We start from the raw sequence: 20,029 nt of genomic DNA, 5'->3' as shown, positions 1-20,029 counted from the left end.
ACCATGGGATTAGATCTTGGACTATGTATACATCTGATTTAGCAGGATATTCCTTGTTGTCTTAGCAGACAGCAAATCAGTTTTTACATAAGCAAGAGTCATGCAGTTGAGAAAGGGCCCTGATCCCTGATTATTCAACCTTTATTACATTGAGGGGCAAAGTATTAAGGATTGCAGGTTGTTTGGATTTTTTGAATATAAGTGAACTTGGTCTTATTCAGGATCATGCTTTATTATTATCTTCATTGATGAGGAGAGTTCTGCCTACAATTTAAGGGAACAATGAAACAATGCTTCATGTGATTATTAATGGAGTAAGTTCAAGGAACATGAGTGATGCCGGTGTGATTATGCATGACTATAAATTTAACTTACATGGTATTTACCTCCAATGATTCCAAGCAGTTTGCATTAAACATAGAATAAAATATAAAAAACCAATAACTATAGCAACTAAGCAACCTGATATGTAATTGTTTGGGCAGCAAAATGTAAATCGACTAAATAAACAAAATCTACAGGTGCACCAGAGTAAAATCTTTTTCTAGGAAAAGCGATTAGCAAAAAGGAAGACTGGGCCCTCATTCCCATGAGCATCCCTGATCTTCCACCCATAATCCCGCATGCTCCTGAAGATAACCTGTTTTATACTGTACTACAGTATCCCATTTCCCTATTCTGGAACAAACCCCATCTCTGTGCTTCCATCCATCTACAAGAACAACACACATTTTACCCAGAAGATACAGATACCTTGTGACTAGTGTAAACGAAGAACTTGGAAAGAATTCCATTCTCTGCCTACTTTAAGAATATGCTTTTGCTCTTAGAAACAAGTATTGTGCTTTGAATTAAAAGAGCCATTTTTCCCCCTGATTCACTAAGAGATCCTCAAACACTTGACTCCAAAGGGCTACTTCAAGCCCAACTGAAGTGAAAAACACATGTAGTCTAATTTTGTGTATAACAGATATTTGGCTCATTATTTAACCCCATCAAGTTTAGCCCCTAAAAGTGAAGCTCTTTGTAAGGAATAAAATTTGACGTGTGTGTGTACAGAAAATCAGTCTTCTATTTATGTCTGAATAACAATTATTACAGTATTTAATATCATATATCATATCCGCTATCATATATTATAAAATGTTAATGCCAGCCGTCATATCTATTACTTGTAGTTCTTTTTCTATTATTATTTTTGAAGAGAGTTCAGGACGTTAGCAAAAAAAAAAAACAGGGATTCGCAAAAAAAAAAAAAAAAAAAGCTCAATTTCCTTGGTGGACTTAAATCATCTCGCTGCGAATTCGGGGCTTTCATCCGAACGGAACAAACCGCCCCCGCTACTGAAGAGACAAGAGGAGACCATTCCAAGGCCTAATTCCACCGCGCACGTCGCCTTTGTCATAAGGGTGCTCCACTGGTCCCGCCCCTCACAGAAGTTTTTTGATGGCTACTTCAGGCTTTCTATCTCTATAGCAACCCGTTTGTCGGCTTCTGTTTTCCTTTGCTTCTCTGTCTTTCCGAGCCGAGGATCCGCCTATTTTCCCCTCTTGAGCTGAGGAGCGAGGGGGGCGCGCTTATGTAGGTGGTTGGCTCAGACGCGATAGAGGGCTCGCCTGTGTGGTAAAGCAGGCCGCGTTGGGATGCAGTGCAGGTTGTTAGGAACAAACGGTGCTGTTGCCGCCTCCACCCTGGCCTGCTCTGAAGCAATAGCCACCTGAGGGCCCGGGTTGGGGGATGAGGGGAAGACAGGCCGCCTTGCGAGCCTTGTAAGCTCTTTTTCGTTCTCTTCCGAAAGGTGAAGGTGAGGGGAGGCGGGTGTTTGTACAGTACGATCCTGCTGAAACGGTTTGCTGTGTGCTGTTTTTTTCTAAGCATTTCTCCCAGTCATAGCTCACATCTGAAGCGATGTTCTGGAGAAAAAGCTGGGGAGAAGAGCTGCGGAGGGATGCCCTCTCTTAGCGTTTGTTTTTGTTCTAAAACGGTCCCTCCATTCACTCTGTGCCTACAGGTTGCTTTCATGCTCTCAGATTTGTCCGACATATGACAGTAAAAACAAAATCCTGTGCTCACACTGATAATCACTGATAATTTGCCATTGCATCAACCTTAACTAGAAGGAGTTTTCTAAAGAGTAAATATTGGTCAGGCTGCTTTGTCAGTGAGGAAATACAGGTTTTGGCATCATCTATTAGCATCTGATATTGCTGAGAGCAGTGCTATTATTCATTTAATGCAACCTTGAAAGAACATTAAAAGCCACACAATTCCCTGTCTTATTTTGGAACTTTTTGTGCTTAGTTTTTCCTTAAAGCAAAGAAGCTCTCCCCCTCAAATATAATCAGAACAGTTCTCCATCCCAGTATCTTCTGTGCCATTAACCTTTTATTTTCTTTGCACTGTTTCAAGCACTGGAATATATACAGAAATATTAATTTCTGCTTTTTTCTGTTCACACCAAGGCTTCCCTGCATTTATAATGGGGTAGTGGGATAACAGATCTGAAACGAGTAAGCAATTTTATTAATTGCTTTAGAATGCCTAGTAGAATTTCAAAAAACTGTCCTAGTAAGGAACAAAAAAGTGTTCTTGGAATAATGGAAAAATGGCTCATCAAGCAATGGGGAGTGAAAGATTGAAATGGTTCCATTCTCCCCCCCACCAATAATACCCCTTCATCATCATTTAATAAACTACAAATTACTCATAAAAGTAGTTTAGCAAAAAATATTAAGCCTTTTGTGGTTCAACATATATGTATTCCCCTAATGTTTTTTAGACTGGGAAAAATTAGTATGGTGAGAATTGTGTATCAGGAAATTCTTCACTTTATAGTTCAATCTTGTGTATGTCTCTGCAGAAATAAACTTAATTGAATTTATTTAAACTTACTTAGGCAAATATGTACGTTATTAAACCTAAAGAAGGAAAATCAAAATACTTGTAGAATTGAAATTTATTTTTCTGTACTTCAATGTATAGTCTTCTAATAAAAATGTGACTTTGCACTATTGTACGGTAACTACAATAGCAATAGCACTTAGATTTATATGTCACTTCACAGGGTTTTATAGCCCTTTCTAAGTGGTTTACAGTCAGTATATTTCCCCCCAATAATCTGGGTCCTCATATAATCATATATAATATGATTATCTGTCCAAGTAAGATTAGGGACAACAAATGAATCCTAAGAAGTACAGGTTGGAAATAAAATTTGAGTAATTAGATATACAAAAAATAATACAACTGTTCATTTCTATTTTAAGGTAATGGAAAACTGACTTTATCACAAAGTTATGGTGCGATTAACATTGGAGCTTATTGCTAGAAGCCTTAATCAAAAGAATCGCAGAGATGAATCTTTGGCTCAGCATCTGAGGAAACTAACACATCTGAAATTATCTAATAAAAATATAGATACCATTGTAAGAAACATTTCATTATGTAAAATGTACCTTTTATTTTATTTTTAAGATTTAGGCAGTATTAAATGATATTTTATATTTTGTTTTAATATAAGTTTTTAGTTGGAAATAAATTTCTGATTCTATTTCATGCTCTTGCCTTAATTAGTTTAAATAATATATATTTGATTTGTCTTTTAGTGATAGGTTGTTATTTAATTATTTGCAAGAAAATAGTTTTGGACAGACATATGGTTTTATATAAAGTAATTTTCAGTGTTGTTAAGTTAAATGTTCTCCAGAAATGGGATATTGTACAAATACAAAATAATTAATTTCAGCATGAGTAAGTGTTTGGCACATTGAGTAAGATTTTTTAAATAAACCAGCACACTGTGCTGAGAATAATTTATTGTTTACAAAAGTGATGTACAACTCAGCTATTCAAGGATCATATAATTAATGCATCATTAGATTATGTGGAATCTTTATCATGCATCCCAGGCTTATTTAACCATATTCATGTACTTATGACTATACTTAAAATTGCAGGTTTAACATAATTTTAGGGCTTTTGAAATCTTGCTGAAGCTGTTCCTCATCAGTAAATTTTACCAAGTAATATATGTCAATTTTTTCTTGTAGGATGATCTTTCTTTGTGTAAAAATCTTAATGTCCTATATTTATATGATAATAATATTAGACAGATACATAACTTGGATTTTGCGACAAACCTAAGACATCTGTACCTGCAGAACAACTGCATTATACGAATTGAAAATCTAGAATCATTGATAAGACTTGAAAAATTGTAAGTGAAAAATTATGTTTCTGTTTTTATTGATTAGTGTGTAATCTAAATTTTAAACTAATAAAATTGAATGAATATATATTTTATATGATGTTACATTGCACAATCTTCATAAAACTTTGCATTCAAGAATCAAAGCTTGATAAACTTGAACATATAAGATATAATTACATTTTTTCCCGTAGAAATTAATTAATTTTTATTTGAGTATTGGTGCAATATGTTATGCTTTATTGATTTTACTTCTGAAATAGTGAAATTATTCAGTAAAGTAATTGATGTTTTATTTTCCACAAAATATGCATTTTAAAAGAAATTGTTAAATGAAAGACTATTTTGTTCTATTTCCAGATATTTGGGTGGCAACTGTATCACTGTAGTGGAAGGCTTGGAGACTTTAGAGGAACTGAGAGAATTGCATGTTGAAAGCCAGCAGCTTCCCTTAGGAGAAAAGCTCTTGTTTGACCCAAGAAGTCTTCATTCATTATCCGTAAGAACACCGTACCTGAAATTTATTTGATGACAGACATTAATTGTTAAAAACTGCTGAAGGCTTCTATTGTATACTTATCCTGATACTACATAAATCAGGTTAATGTATCATTTATTTTATTTAAAATATTTTAAAGCATATTAATAATAGTAAATTTTAGGGTTATTTTTCTTTTTTTTTAAGTTAAGTTTTTTATTTATATATACTGGTAAGTATTTTTAATACAGTGTAATGTCCAGGCATTTCATTTTACAAAAGGAAAAAGAAAAATATATACTGATAATGCACATAGTAATTATAACCATATTTATAATTATATTCACTTATTTTTCTTTAAGCAATCTGGTAAAACATATACTATATTTATTCCTCAGTTTTAATAATAAAGCTTTATTATGCTTTCTGTATTCAGAAGAAATTATGAAAATAACAATGCAGGATATTGTAACATTTTTAGCATTCTGTCTCGCAACTTTATGAACATCATACTACTAGCATATGTAGTTAAAATAATTTTCTACAAAACCTATCTTAAATAATTTTAACTTGCCCTTTATTTATTTTCTCCCATCAATATTCATTTATTTGTTTTTGTTGCTTTTATTTTCAGTACTTTACTTGCCTATGACAAATATGATTTAACACAATCAACCTGACAGTTACAATACTTTATAAGTATTGTAAACTGTGAGAATGTTTTAATGGTTTCATTTAATTACTACTATTGTGCTTATAAACAATTAACTAGTATAGACATATATGGATAATAAAGCTTGGAGAATTTATGTGCACACTATAAAAAAAATACTGCTTTAGATTCAACAAACTTTTTGACACACATGCTAAAGTTTCTCTGCAATATCTAAGGATATCTAATATCTTCTCTAATACCATAGCATACAGTTCACCCTACGTTTTTTTAAAAATCAGTTTGTTTTGTAAACTTTACCTTTCTTAAGGAAACAAAATTTCAAAATAACTATAGGTGTATAATTTAGATGCAATTGTTCTTCGAGTCTTAATTAAAAGAATATGTCAACTCTTATACAATATAATTACTCTTCTTTTAAGATTTATCTGCAGAACTGTCAGTATTTATTGGAAAAAAGACATATTGCCATCTCTTTTCAAACATATTGATAATTGAAAGTTATAATATTTTTATTTGAACAATTCTATTTTATTTTGTATTACTGGTATTTTTTCTGAGGTTTAAATAATGGAGTCAAAGCATTTAGAGTATATCATATTATTTTACCTAACTTCCATTCTAAAAATAGAAAAATAGCACCTTCTTCTCCTTATCATGCCCTTCAAAATAGGTTACATAAAACAGTTGGAAGAAGATTGTGTATTGAATTGTACATATTTTAATAGACCTTTCAATACTTCTTTACTCAATTTTAACAAATTATTAACTATGAGTTCCAAGATTGTTTTGAACCAAAATTATAGGTATTTTTGTTGTACTGTTTAAGATTTTGTACATTTAAGAAAAAAATTACATTTTAATCAGTTTTCTCTCAAGTTAACTGCATATAATTGCTGCACTTGAATATTGTTTTATATTTGGGATAAATATGTGTTTTGGTTCATTACAGAAATCTTTATCAGTTTTGAATATCAGCAATAATAATATTGATGAATTAAGTGACTTATCTATTCTGGAAAATATTTCCCATCTTATAGCTGTTGACAACCAACTTCATCACATAAAGGTAATAAAAGCAATGCAAAATGATAAATTGCGTGAATGGAAGTAAGTATTATTTCAATAATTTGCCAATTGTTAAAATTCTTATCCATTGCCTTTTGGATCATGGTGTCCTTTTATTGTGCAAATTTTTATTTATAAATTTATGAGCAGACAGTTTTATGAAAGATGAAGCTAACAAGGTTGTTGATTATAAATCCAACATTTTAATACATTTGGATTATAGAGATTTCTAACAAAGAAAATTGGAAAAAACCCTTCACACATAGAAAATAGAACATTGTAAATATAAGAAGACTGTAAATATTGTAATAATCTATTTCATATATTATTTCATGGACTAAAATATACCTATATAATTAAATTAATTTAAACCCCCCTTTTCAATAGATTAGAGGCATTTCATTGAAATGAATAGATACTAATTTTAACTTCATACATAAAATTAAGCGTTTAAACTTATAACCTAAACAGGATTTAAAAAGTTATAAAACTTCAAACAAATTGGACTAAAGCTTAGTGCTAAAATTGACTTGGAAAAGAATGTATATTTTTGTCTTTCAATTTTTTTAAATTTCTAGTTTGTTTTGGAGGTGTTCTAAAAATAAACCTTCTTGCTAATTCTGTAAATTTTGAAAATTACATCTAAATACATTTGTTATTATTCAAAATGTTAGCTACATTCCAAACTAAATTGGGTAAACATTTCGTTTTTTCTTAATGTGCCTATGCATAACAATATTCTTTCCTTATACAATTATTTCTGGGTTCTGATCTGAACACTGATGACTCATGCACTTAGCTACTTATTATCCCAATTTTCAGAATTTAAATTTGTTGCTAAAATCTCAATAGCAAAGTCTATAACTACTGTTAAGTCAAACAGTACAATTTGTAGGGTGCATGGTGATATTTAAAGAATTGAATTTTTAAAGAAGTGGCATTTTGCAATACTTGGAGAAGGTTCCATTTCTTTATTTTGTGTTTTCTCTTAATTCTATTCACTATGATGTAAAGTATAGGACTTCTTATTACGTTGTGATACCAGAGGACAGGATGAAAGCAATGACATGTCCTAGGTATTAGGAAGTTGTCTACACCTCATAAATCCAGATTATTTTATAATACATTTCGCAATACAAGTCCTATTTATTTCAGAAGTCTTTGGTATTTTGAAGATTTGGCTGTAAATATTTAATGTATTCAACCTTTGCCATTATTGATTATGACACTAGATATCAAAAAGATGGATTCCTTCACTTCACAATTCAGTCAGGTACAAGAAAAAATATATAGATTTTTTTTGAAAGAGATAATGACAGACAGTCAGAATGATGACAAATTGCTATCTGCAGATGTAGTTAGGCTATTTGAGCTAGACACAGCCAATAAAAATTTGAGTGCATTGGTCAAATGTAGGTTTTTAAATGACTATCACTAATTGGGAAGAAGGCTATAGTTTCTGCTATGTATGACATCTGAAGCTTTTACACGCACCCACTCCCATCATGAGCCTAGAATACAATTTGCTTTTTAGTATTTTGTAGCAGACCTCTAAGTGATAACATGACATGATCATTTATCAAATAGAGACTGCTCAAAAAACTATCTATTCCCTTTAGTACAGTTTATTGAAAGGATGTAAAGTGAAAGCAGTTTATTAGAGACAGGTAGTGAACAAGTAGGGAATATCCAAAAGTAATCATATTTCAGCATAGAATAAGGAAAAAAGGGTATAGACCACATATATATCATTTTTTTAAAAAAAATATTGACAAAAAGTAGCTATTTCATGCACCCATGAATTTACCAGGAATCAAACTCAAAGGAAACTTTATTCTTTTGGAAAAAAATTAATTCTATGAAAAGAAAATAGGTTACAGAATGTCTTCTATAGCAAACTTGGCAAGTAACACTAAAATACTTTTGAATTTTCATTTTTGGCTTATTCAAATTGTAAATTAATGAATATCAAGTTTTATTCTTTTAAACATTCTGCTTTATTTATAAAACTTCCTTGAACTTTATAAGTTCATAACAAGGTGAACTTAGGAAAAGATACAATATAGAAATTATTTCAGAATAAATATGTATGGTACATTCATATGAGTATTCCAGCATTTCAGATACTAATTAATTTACTATCTACGTGCAACTAGATTGGAGATAATGTACAAACCAGTGTTGCATAATTCCTTTTAATGATGCATTTAAATTAAAATTGTATTACTCAGTCTTTGTCACAGAAGGAAAAGAGAATTATTCAATTTTCCTTCATTGTCTTTGCCAAATACTTGATAACCTTCTATATCAAATATCTGGACAGATAGAGCATAGTATGTGGCTAAAGTGTTAGAAAGATCCAGGTCAAGTACACCCCAAATATAAAAAACCATTGCCCAAATTATTTTCAGAATGTTGTTTGGAGTAGGAATTGAAGAAGGGAGTATTATGTCTGATTGCCTGTGCTCTTAGAGGACAGATGGAATATCAAATGGAGGGAAGGAGGGAGATAGATGGATAAGATGGAGGGAGATATATATCTTTAAAACTAGTAAATGTAATTATATACAGAGGTTTAGCTGTTGAGTGCCAGTGGCATGGAATTAAAATAAAGCAACTGGAATACTAAAGGGAGAAACAGGGTTTAAGAGAATAATCTTCTACCTTTCTGTTCCATCAGTTTCTTTCAAATGATACAAAAAGTATCCCACATGTTTTTTCTTAAATTTGTTCAGTTTAATTTAATAATAATTTGTATTTACAGCCAAAAGCTTTGAATAATTGTCCTATATTAAATGCTATTAACTTCCAATATTTACAAACATTTTCTCAAAACTTAGAAGGCCAGAGAACAGTACAGTTAATGTTTGTGGTTTTTCTGGTTTACATTTATATTTAAACTTTCATGAGATAATGAAAACCCAAAATACACTACAGTTACGAATAAAGAAGTAAAATAGCTATCAAAATATAATTTATGAATATTGCAGATAAAGTGTATTTTATTTTGTAAATACATGTAAAGTATTTTAAGAGCCTCAGTGGCGCAGTGGTTGGAGTGCAGTACTGCAGGCTACTTCTGCTGACAGCCTGTTGCCTGCAATTTGTCAGTTGAAATCCCACCAGGTTCAAGGTTAACTCAGCCTTCCATCCTTCTGAGGTGGGTAAAATGAGGATCCAAATTGTTGGGGGCAATATGCTGACTCTGTAAACTGTTTCTAGAGGGCTATAAAGCACTATAAAGTGGTATATAAGTCTCTTAAGTGCTATTGCTATTTTTTAACTACATGGATATTTGATTGTGTTATTAAATGTAATAACATCAATTGAAATAAATGGGACATGTTACAACTAGTCAAAGATTTATGCATTTAGTTGTAATATTTGGATTAGATAAGTGATATTTTTCTTTGTTACTTCCAGGACTTGGAATTTGTTCTGAGTATATGGACTAAGTTGTACAAAATGGAGTTGAATGGGAATCCTGTTTGTCATAAACCAAAATACCGAGACAAAATAATACTGCAGTCAAAATCTCTTGGTAAAATATCTAAATTTCAGAGGTGGTTGTTCTTTCATTTCAGATGTATTGATTTATTAAGTCATTGATGTATACTATGACCCAGGAATCAAGGTTATTACTGGTATTAAATTCCACTGTAATCCTGTGAATCTGCCGCCCAATACTTTCTCCAGTTAAGCCATCTACCCCACTTGCACTCATCTCTGTTTCCCATCAATTCTGAGGCCATCCAAATTACAAAAACAGAAAATATTTATCTTATTTCATGCTTATTAGCTGGTGCACAAATTATAATCTGTCCAATTATCAGACATGTTTTTAAACTTATCTGAAAGTTGTATATTATTGAACATCCTGCACTTTGATAAAATTAAAGTATTTCAAAATGAGTGGAGTCAATCCATTTGAACTTTCATAGAATGAAGCACCTCTTCATAGACGGGATCAGGATCAAAACAGAGCCAGTTTTGAAATGTCCTTCCAAAATCAGATTTAGAGCTCTTTAACAAGAAGAATTAATCAAGCTTGTCTCTCCAGTTCTCCTTCCTCATAAAGTTCTATTGTGTGCAACCAGAATTAAAATAATTATAACAGAGGGCAATAATAAAATATGTTACTGCAGGGTACCCAATATAGTTATCACAGGCATCAATAGCATCTTTTTTGGTATTGTGCTGTCCAGCCAGTTATAGTTAATAGGGAATTGGGATAGTTAGTTAGGAATTGGGAGCTGTCCCCTTAAGGGAATGCATCATGGTAAATGTAGTTAAGGTATCCTGGGAAATGTAGTCCATGTCATGTGGCCACATCTGTAATCCTGATTGGTCACTGAATTGACCCTTGGTGGGTTGTGGGAGGTTCCTTCACTCTTGCCTGAATCCAGCATCATGTTGGTGTCTCACCTCCTTGCTCCTTTGATATGGAATGAGAGATTACCATCCTTTTACACCAGAAAGTCAGCTATGCAAAGAGTTCGACATTGAGATGAATCTCAATGTAACCATGAGTTATATTGAGGATGCCTAATGAACCAATAAAAAGATTTTCTATGGATGCTTTGTGGAGTTAACTGTCTGCTTTATAATCAGCTAGTGGTTGTAAGGTGCAGAACAGTAAAAGAATGAGTACTCAACTTTTGTGCCCAAAATCTTCCACTGAATATGAGACAAAATTCCCTCAGAAGACTGTTCTAGGTCTTGGACAAGTTAATAGAAAAAATATTTATTGAGGCCTTCACAAATTATCTGTGAGAACCAGCATGTTCTGATCATTAAAATTGGACAGGCATCATTGAGACAGTGTTTGAGATATTCCATCAGATATAGGATCTAATAAAATTCCTAGTAATAGTTCCTTATTAGATTCCTAATAAAAACAAAACCAATTAAATGTAATGCCCCCTGGTAGTTAAGGTAACTGCAAAACCACACAGGATATTTAGGGTGGGTCAAAATTTTCAACTTTCAATTTCCAAACATTAGGGTGCTCAGAAGTTGTGACTTAGTTTGGAGATTGTAAAGATATTTTGGTTACTCTAATATGATTTTAGATATGCTTGGTAAATAACTACATAAATCTCATAACTTTTAAACATTTTGCTAGTTTCATTATGCATTGTTTAAAAATAGAGAAAGGGGTAGGTGTAAATAATATTGAAATGACTTCTAAGCCTAATACAGTGCAGTCATCTAAAATATAATGATCCATTCATAATAGAGGGTTTGAATCTCCGAGAATAAGATCTAGCTTTGTACATCTGATGTCTCTGTATCTGGTCAAGTGTGTCTTGTGGTGGTCAGCCTAAGAAGCTTGCTAGATGACTTTACTTCCTCTCAACTCAATCTGTATAAGGTGGTTAGCATAAGTAGCATAAGTAGGAGGGATGCTATGCTACATATCTGCTGCTTGAGCTCCCGAACAAAGGCAAGATATAAATCAAACAATGCTATCCCTCAGCACTGAACGTTGCTAATATAATTGCTCCATCAGCTTTTACTTTCATGTATTTGTTTGTACAATTTTTATAATTAAAGCTGTTTTTTCAGATTATAAATATGAGTAGAATTAGTATCTTTTATAATGCGTCAGAAGATGAACTAGCAAAAACGTTGAATTTTAGGAAAATGAATTGTTTCAGAATAATTTCCTATGAATTGGGGAGGACTACATCATTACAATACTAAGAACAGAAATTATGAATATAAAAAAATTAGCATAAGGTACCAATAGAGGAAAACTTCTGTGCTGCAAAGAATTGTTGCCTTTGAAGATAAGCTTTTCTTGGGAAGATTGCTAAATTTGCAACCCTTTTTTCCCTATCTCTTTTGCATCCAATTTCATTCCTCTTCTTTTTGTTTTCCCTCTTTCTCTTTATCATCATTTTGGTTTTTTTTTTCTTTATTGTGTTTTTGCTACACATACATCAAGAATGTGTCTGTATTGTATAATTTTATAAAATAAGTGTCTTGTTTTAAAGGCAAATAATTACAGATAGTCCTCAACTTATGACCAGCCATTTAACAACTGTTTACAGTCATGACTGCCTCAGAATGGGTGCTTTAGAACGCACAAGGTATTTCCTGCCCTTTGTAAAACACTTGCTCCAGTCACATGACCACATTTGGGGCATTTGGCAATCTGTTCACATTTACATGTGGTTTCCAAGTGCCCTGAGATCTTGTGATTGTCATTAGTAATTTTTCTTCCCATCTTTTCCTCAGAAAGTCAATGGAGAAGCTGGCAGAGAAGATTGCAAGCAGAGGGGAAGTTGGATTTGAGGTCTGTTCCCTCAGCGCACTAAGGCTTTCTCCTCCTTAGTTTGCAGGGAGAGGAAATCCACCTGTGCACTGGTGAAATGGACCTCAGATCTGGTGAAACATGAGCAACTGCCATTGTTGTAAGCCTTTCAGAACTTTGGCATTCATTAGCATTTTAGTGAATGCCATTCCCTCCCCTCCCCCACCCAGTGGAGACAATACTAGTGAACTCTAACATTCTGAGCCTTCTAGAAGTCTCTCAGTATGCTGGAAGAACAGACCTCAAATCTGATGAAAATGCTAGCAAACACCATCATTCCCATTATCATTCTATTTGGTGGCATGCTGCTCCAACATACCCAGAAGGCCAAGGTCCTCTCCACAGCACTCCATTTAACAACCCACATAGCCACTTAACAATTACAGTCACCTCTCATCTTGACTATTGCCATGCGCTTTACATGGGGCTGCCCTTGAAAAGCATCCGGAAGCTCTAATTTGTTCAAAATGCCACGGCCTACAAGGAGTGCAGATATGTCACTTCTGGGTAGCTGCACTGGTTGCTGATTTTCTTCCGGATGCAATTCAAGGGGCTGGTTGTCACTTTTAAAGCCCTTGGGTTGGGACCAAGTTATCTGAAGGACCATCTCTTCCCAGTTACATCTATCACTAGAGCAGGAAGGCAGGGAATGTTACGGGTCCCATCTCCTAAAGAGGTACCAAGAAGAAGAACCTCCAACCCTTGTTTTGGAACCTCATTCTCACAGAGATTAGACTACTCCCCCACTTTGACACTCTTTTTTTCAGGGCCCCGAACAACTAGTTCTGCCAATGAGCCTGGGGAATCCAGAGTGATGGAGCCCATCAAGTGGTTCATTTGATCTTGTTATCCCCAGGGTGGGGGAGGTTATTGCTTCATTCTTTTTATATTGAGTTTGTATTGTTTGTAAGTCGCCCAGAATCAGCTGAGGAGTGGACAGCCATATAAATCTAATGAATAAAGAGAGAGAGAGAGAAAGCACCAGGGCTGTGACCATTGAGTAAATCGGTCACATGGCATCTTGTTTAATAACTGCTTTATTCAACAATTGAGATGTTGGGCCCTCTAGTCATAAATGGAGGATTACCTGGATTAACTCAATAAATAATTTTGTCATGGCTTTTCCCTTGGAGTATGGTTTCTGGCAAACCCATAACATACATACATACATGCATACATACATACATGCATACATACATACATAGAGTCAGAACGAGACGTTACCTATGTGTATGCAAGCATATTGCTTACATTTATGGTGTGTATGTTTTGGAGAAAATCTTCAGAACTTAAGTTGGAGTTGATAACTCTAGGTTGACAATTGCTAACTACCAAGATTTCTGTCTGCATTTAATTATTTTTAATATCTTTCTTTGTGGGGAAGTATCTTAAATTTAGAGTCATCTTTCTTTCCATTACTGCTATATTATTGAACAATTGGGTGATATAACTAACATTACATAAAGGGTATAGACCACATATATATCATTGACCCTGAACAGTAATTATAGATATCAGTCCAAGTGAGCAGCAAAGGGATAGTTTTGTTTCATTGTCTTTTTGTTACTGTAGTACGGTAACTGTTTTACAGTTTTAAGGTCTATCCTTTTCACTGTTGTGCTATTCATAAGCTGTCTAGCTCATGCCTACTAGTACAATAAAATTAAAGCCCAATGGTCAACAATTTGGTGGTTTTTCAAATATAATAGCATTGATGATAGAAAATGACCAGTATCTTTGACAACAAAAATGCCTTCCTAAAAATATAAAGCTGTCTGTTGATTTACATACTGCAACATTTCCTCAGAATTGCTGGATGGAAAAGAAATAAAAGAAATGGAAAGACAGTTCCTGACAAATTGGAAAGCCTCCAGAGATGCCAGGAAGAAAAACAAAGTAGAAAGCTTCATTAATGAGCATGCATCATATTCACATTTTGGTAAAATAAACTATATCTTTTTAATTAATTACAGCATCAACATTAAGAGAAGAACAAACTCCGATAAATTTGTCATAGTAAGACAATTATGTTTTGAACATTTTCAGAATGTTTTAATGTAGAATAAAAATGTTATTTCCCAATACTATAATAATAGTATAAAAATGAATGAGTAGCAAAGAGGCTTCATTAAAATGTTTTGAAATACAGTATTATAAAAGTGTATGGAGTATGGTTACATGCTTTTAAATAATTTCATTGGTGGTGAATCATACATTCAGTTATTGCATCAACACTTTTTAATGGTTTTTTCCTGATTTATAAAAACCCATCTCAGTTTTGACAATTTAATTGATAAAATCAGTAACAAAGACCGTCTTTTTTCCAATAATTTTTCTGTTTCTTCCATTTTTATTGATTATTCTGCTGTGCTGGAGTAATATTCTCAGGGACCTTGTGACATAAAATATGCAGATCAGTAGCTTTTGTAATAGAAAATTTATAAGCTGTATTTTTACATACTGTACCAGTTATAAATGTATGAAGTTAGCTGTTGCAATTTACTAAGATTTGAATGTGCCCCTCTGCTAATTATTTTGCATAATACTTGACTAAAATTGACTAGCACACAATTTTGTATCTTTACATCTTCTAGATGATACTGATGCAGAACATACACATTTTCCTATTTACCACTTCCCAGTCTCCAGAGAGATACACAGAACTCCTTATAATAAAGAATCTCAGCCATTTTATGAAGAAAACAGAAATAGTGAAAAAATCAGGTATGATTTCTGTAAAATACCACTGGAATCCAACCTCAAGTCCATGTCATTGTGTTAAATTACGAATGTAGTGAAGTTAGACACATATTTGAAATTGAAAATTGTTGTATTTAAAACAAAACACAAAAAATGTTTTAAAAACACATTAAAAATAATGCACACTTCATATATGTGTATATGTTAATGTACTTGTGTGGGAATTCACAAACATTGCTTTGCAAAGTATCAACGTATGGAAGCAGAAGCTCTGGACAGCTCACTCAGCTACTTTGAAAACTGCCTCTGTTTATCCACCTGAATGTAGGTGTACACGTAGGGAGCATTTCTGTTGGAATCACTTATGCAGCGATGGGCAATCCTACTGAATCAGTTACTAACCTTTCAAAGAATGCATCTGCCTTAATGTTTTGCTCACAGTTTTGCAAAATGGTTCTTGTGTGTGTCTGTGTGTAAAAAATACTGTAGAACAACTTTAGAAATAAGAATCACTCTTTAAGAGTATCAAAAAAGAAGGTCTGTATACTACTGCAATGTAGAGGAAGGGATATATTTCACTTTCCTGTATATTACACTGGTGTTCAAAACCTTTTTTCATTTATGTTGCAGGTTACAACCATTTGTTCAGCATCCATTTAAAATTACTAAACAATTCGTACATAAATGAGTCCTTGTAGTTCCAGTTGTCATAGTATTGCTGTAGTCATGTGTTTGTGATTCGGGCCTCAGCTCATGATTATGACATTACTGTGAGCTATGATCATGCAATTTCTAATAATCTCAGCTGGTTTCCCATAAATCAATCGGACACCAGCAAAAAGTTGAAAGTCGTAGTAATGTGACTTCACTTAAAGATTTATGCAATCGTTGTTTAATGACAGCAACAAGGAATGCCAGAATTGTTGGCATTGAACCATGGAATCATGTGACATTGCCCTCAATTGCCACCATAAACTGAGGATTACACTATAATATGTTTTTGAAACTTTATTTAAGGAATAAGTAGATGAAATTTATTTCTGTAATTTTTTAAAATTGGGAAATCAGTTCTGACATTTAGATCCAAAGTATGCAAAAGAGAATATTTACTTGGCTCTTCCTCAGAGAAAGAACGCTTTTAAATCTTTGAAGGTCTGGAGGATAAACTTATGAAAATGATAGGATGATAACCTTAATTTTTTACCCACAAGTTTATATGCCTGTTGATTATTTTCCAATGTATGTAGAAATTAATAGAAACATTTTGATATGTTAGTGGAGATCTATGAAAGTTATTATTGTAACTAAATATTTTATTCTTAAAGTACTCTTTTATAACATTTTGCCACACAGCCATTCAGCCTTGAAAGCTTCTCAAAATGAACAGAAAGACCTATTTGAACCTCATCTCCTTAGACAAATGCCTCTCTAAGCAGCTACTAGAAAGATGTTCTTCTATATTATCATCAGAACAAAAGATATGCTTCAGAGCCAAACATGAAGAAAAAAATGGTTTTTTACTACAAACAAAGTAATATTTCACAGACTAAAATATTTTGTATTAAAGATCCAATGTAATTTTAAGTTAAAAAAGGGCTAAAATAAGTTGACCTTATGCAAGTATGTTTTGATATTAAAAGTAGTAGCTATCTTAATTAAACCAATTAAACCTGATTAAACTATCATTTTATCTAAGGTATTGATGGACAATCATGACCTTTCAGAGCAAAAACTATGTTCATGAAATTTTAAGTACATTTACTAGGGCCCAGCAGATTAATAAGAGCTTATAGCCAGTGATTTGATATGGTACTACTGCACTGGAAATGGAAAATTCTATGAAATTTACGGTAGGACATACAGTATAATCTGTTCTCTGGATTGATCGAACAAAATACAACATACAATAGTCATATTGGAAAATATATTACCTTTTCATCTATTCTTAGAAAGCAAGGGTAGAAATAAATCATTTTCATTCAAAGTTTGACTTTTCCAGTCGTAATTCACAAGTAGAATTTAGCTAATGCATACAAACAGACCTAATCTATACAAATAGTCCTCTCTTTGCCTTTGCCTCACTTTGATATCTGCCTTCAAAAATGGACGAAATGTAGCCAGTTTTTTTATGGTTTAATTGCTTTACTATAGCTAGATTAACTATCTCCCTGCTGGCATTAGCAACTGCTGTCTTAAAATCAAGGGTGCCTTTTATAATATGCCAAAATTTAATTGCTATTAATTTCTAGAAAGGCTTAATCAATTTTCCAATTCAAATGTAGCTGGCCATCTCCCAGTTAGAAAACCTGTATCTTCTTTTGTGTATCTTTAGATCTTAATCTGAATATCTGAGCAAGATAGAGACATCTCATGTATTGCCCATCTTACATAGTAATCTGGATGCCAATTCCTCTTCGAATCACCTTAGAATCTGTCTCTCTTCAGCATTCCAATTTCTAGTTTTGCATACTACCCATCTTTTTTTTGTTCTTGGTCAGTTTCCCTCCCCACCACTGCTATGTTTTCTGTGTGAAAACTTTTTATCTGATTCTTTTCCAGATTCCAGCTACTATCTAGTACAGTTTATATGTCATGTAATATAATGCCATTCTTTCACATAGTACCCTGGTCTGTGTGCACAGCCATAAAAGATACATGCAACTATGAGTTGGTTTCAATTTTTAACTATCAGTAAACAAGTTTTCAAGACTTTGGGATTTAAAATGTTTCCCATTCATGATCTAAAGAAGTAGAACCTTCATTCTGCATAATGAACTCATTTTTGAAGTACCATATTTGTGTAGCCAAAATTATAACATGTAGACAAGAATATGGTTTTCGGATATATAACTATGTAACCCTAAGATTTACAGAAATACATGTAATAGTTCATTAGTGAGAACAACTAAACAATGAGAATTGAATAGAATTCTGATTAACACTTAGTTAATGAGGATCAGAAAAAAAATGGAAAACTATTTGGAAACTTGGTTTGTTATGCTGGTTAGTTTATTGCTAAGCTGAAAAAAATCTGTTACAGGTTATTTTGCTATTGATTTATTTTGCATATTAGTCCATCAAATGTTGGAATTAGATCATTAATTAATAATAATGCTAGTATTACAGCAATTTGAAAGACTTGTTCTGTTTCCAGTTACCTCAAGAATAAAACCTAAGTTACCCTATGTTTGTTGAATCTGTTGTTATCAGCTCTAAACCTATACTTGATTTTATCAGTGTCTTTATATAGTATATAAGTATGAACTTCATTTTATTACTTTAATTAATACAAATGAATTAATACGAGAAGTTCTTGTATTGTAAAATATCTGGTCTTAAAACTTAAATCCAAACTAGATTAGTCTTACTTTCCTCTAGACTGCAATTATGGGAAAAAAACGTTCCCTACTTGTTTTTTCATTGAATGAGAAAAAATAGGTTCTGTATTTTAATGTGAAATTTCCTGGTCTCCATAACTTTATTTCAATAAAATGCAAACAAAAGAAGAGGCAAGTTATCCAATTGAGTCAATTTGGTGTAATAGTTAAGGCTAGAAGCCAGGAGTCTATGAGTTACTTACTTTACTCATGAAGCCATGTAGGTGACTCAGGCCAGTCTATCCCTCTCAGCCCAGGAAGGAAGGCAATGGCATACCGTTTATGAAATCTTGCCAAGAAAACTGCAGGGGCTAGTCTAGTCAGTCATTAGGAATCAACACTGACTCAGAGACAATACACAAACAAGTTATTTAACATGACTCACAGTTTAAATTATCCTGAATTCATATTGATTTGTATCACAGTCTTTGGTGTGCTTTGGAAACATAATTCAATTTTTTAAAGAGACATAATACCAAATAAATATGTTTAGAAGGATATACTAGTTGGCTTAAATTCTTATAGTTCACCTCAGATTATAAGTCTCAACACTATTCTTTTTGAAGGAAATAAATTTCCAGGACTTAAAATTTTATTGTTTGCTATTGAAACCAGCATGTACTGTAGGAGGAATTAACATAAGAACAGTGTTTTTAGGATCATAATATTTTCACAGTATTATGCACGTTGCAGTATGCCTTTTTTCTTCAGAAACTTAGAAATTATACTGAAAGTTTAAACTTTCCGTTTTCTTGGCTAGCATAAAGGGTAGCTAATAATTCAGCCCTTATTTGTCTTGCTAGGACAAAGATTTGATTTATTGTATCTATGTTATCTCACAATCAAAATTCCCAGTGTTTGGTTGGCATAACTCTATACCCTCCCTATTTATTTTGAATGTCTCTTCTCATTAATGCCTTTGATCTGTAATTCCCAGCCAACCAAATGTAATTTTTCTTACTGTCAGATATTCTCATAAATATATTTGGTTGTGGAACATTTACGTGTGTGTGTGTGTGTGTGTGTTTTAATGACAGAATCCTAAATCTGTTTTCTATGAATCCTGTAAAATTTGCACAGTATTCACTATTCATTCAGATATGAATATGGAATCACTAAAACTGGCTGGCATGTGATTAAATTTACTAACATTCAGTATCAAAGAGATTATATTACTACATTAAACTATAGCTAACTCACTACTGG

At 32.8% G+C, this 20,029-nt stretch overlaps 1 protein-coding gene and 1 long non-coding RNA gene across 6 annotated transcripts in view; one reads left to right on the top strand and one right to left on the bottom strand.

Moving 5' to 3' along the window:
• Positions 1 to 1,432: 1,432 nt before the first annotated feature.
• Positions 1,433 to 19,825, top strand: PPP1R42 (protein phosphatase 1 regulatory subunit 42). Of its 5 annotated transcripts, none has more exons than XM_087931323.1 (9): positions 1,433 to 1,582; positions 3,268 to 3,426; positions 4,051 to 4,217; positions 4,569 to 4,707; positions 6,312 to 6,428; positions 9,851 to 9,968; positions 14,554 to 14,685; positions 15,341 to 15,470; positions 16,800 to 19,825. In XM_087931323.1, exons 2-9 carry the CDS (start codon positions 3,298 to 3,300, stop codon positions 16,876 to 16,878), a joined length of 1,011 nt encoding a protein of 336 aa, XP_087787449.1. In that variant the 5' UTR covers positions 1,433 to 1,582; positions 3,268 to 3,297; the 3' UTR covers positions 16,879 to 19,825. The 5 variants fall into 5 exon arrangements, with proteins under 5 accessions (XP_087787449.1, XP_087787452.1, XP_087787450.1 ...); XM_087931324.1 differs by having other exon boundaries at positions 1,434 to 1,770; positions 16,800 to 19,824; XM_026706124.2 differs by lacking the exon at positions 1,433 to 1,582 and adding an exon at positions 2,464 to 2,511 and having other exon boundaries at positions 16,800 to 19,824.
• Positions 4,490 to 20,029, bottom strand: part of LOC148126399 (uncharacterized) — a 32,351-nt gene continuing 16,811 nt past the window's right edge. Inside the window, exon 4 of the long non-coding RNA XR_015743227.1 lies at positions 4,490 to 4,722. This is a non-coding gene — a long non-coding RNA (uncharacterized LOC148126399). The remainder of the gene's footprint in view (positions 4,723 to 20,029) is intronic.

This window comes from Pseudonaja textilis, chromosome 3 (assembly GCF_049901715.1).
Source record: "Pseudonaja textilis isolate UNSWEBS1 chromosome 3, rPseTex1.2, whole genome shotgun sequence".
Taxonomy (NCBI): domain Eukaryota; kingdom Metazoa; phylum Chordata; class Lepidosauria; order Squamata; family Elapidae; genus Pseudonaja; species Pseudonaja textilis.
This window is presented reverse-complemented; position numbering and strand designations above follow the sequence as displayed.

Excerpts from the sequence above, each read along its gene's own strand:
- PPP1R42 (XM_087931323.1), top strand. The coding sequence starts at position 3,298 with ATGGTGCGATTAACATTGGAGCTTATTGCTAGAAGCCTTAATCAAAAG. Across the intron at positions 3,427-4,050 it reads ATAAAAATATAGATACCATT|GATGATCTTTCTTTGTGTAA; the intron begins GTAAGAAACATT and ends TTTTTCTTGTAG. Across the intron at positions 6,429-9,850 it reads ACCAACTTCATCACATAAAG|GACTTGGAATTTGTTCTGAG; the intron begins GTAATAAAAGCA and ends TGTTACTTCCAG.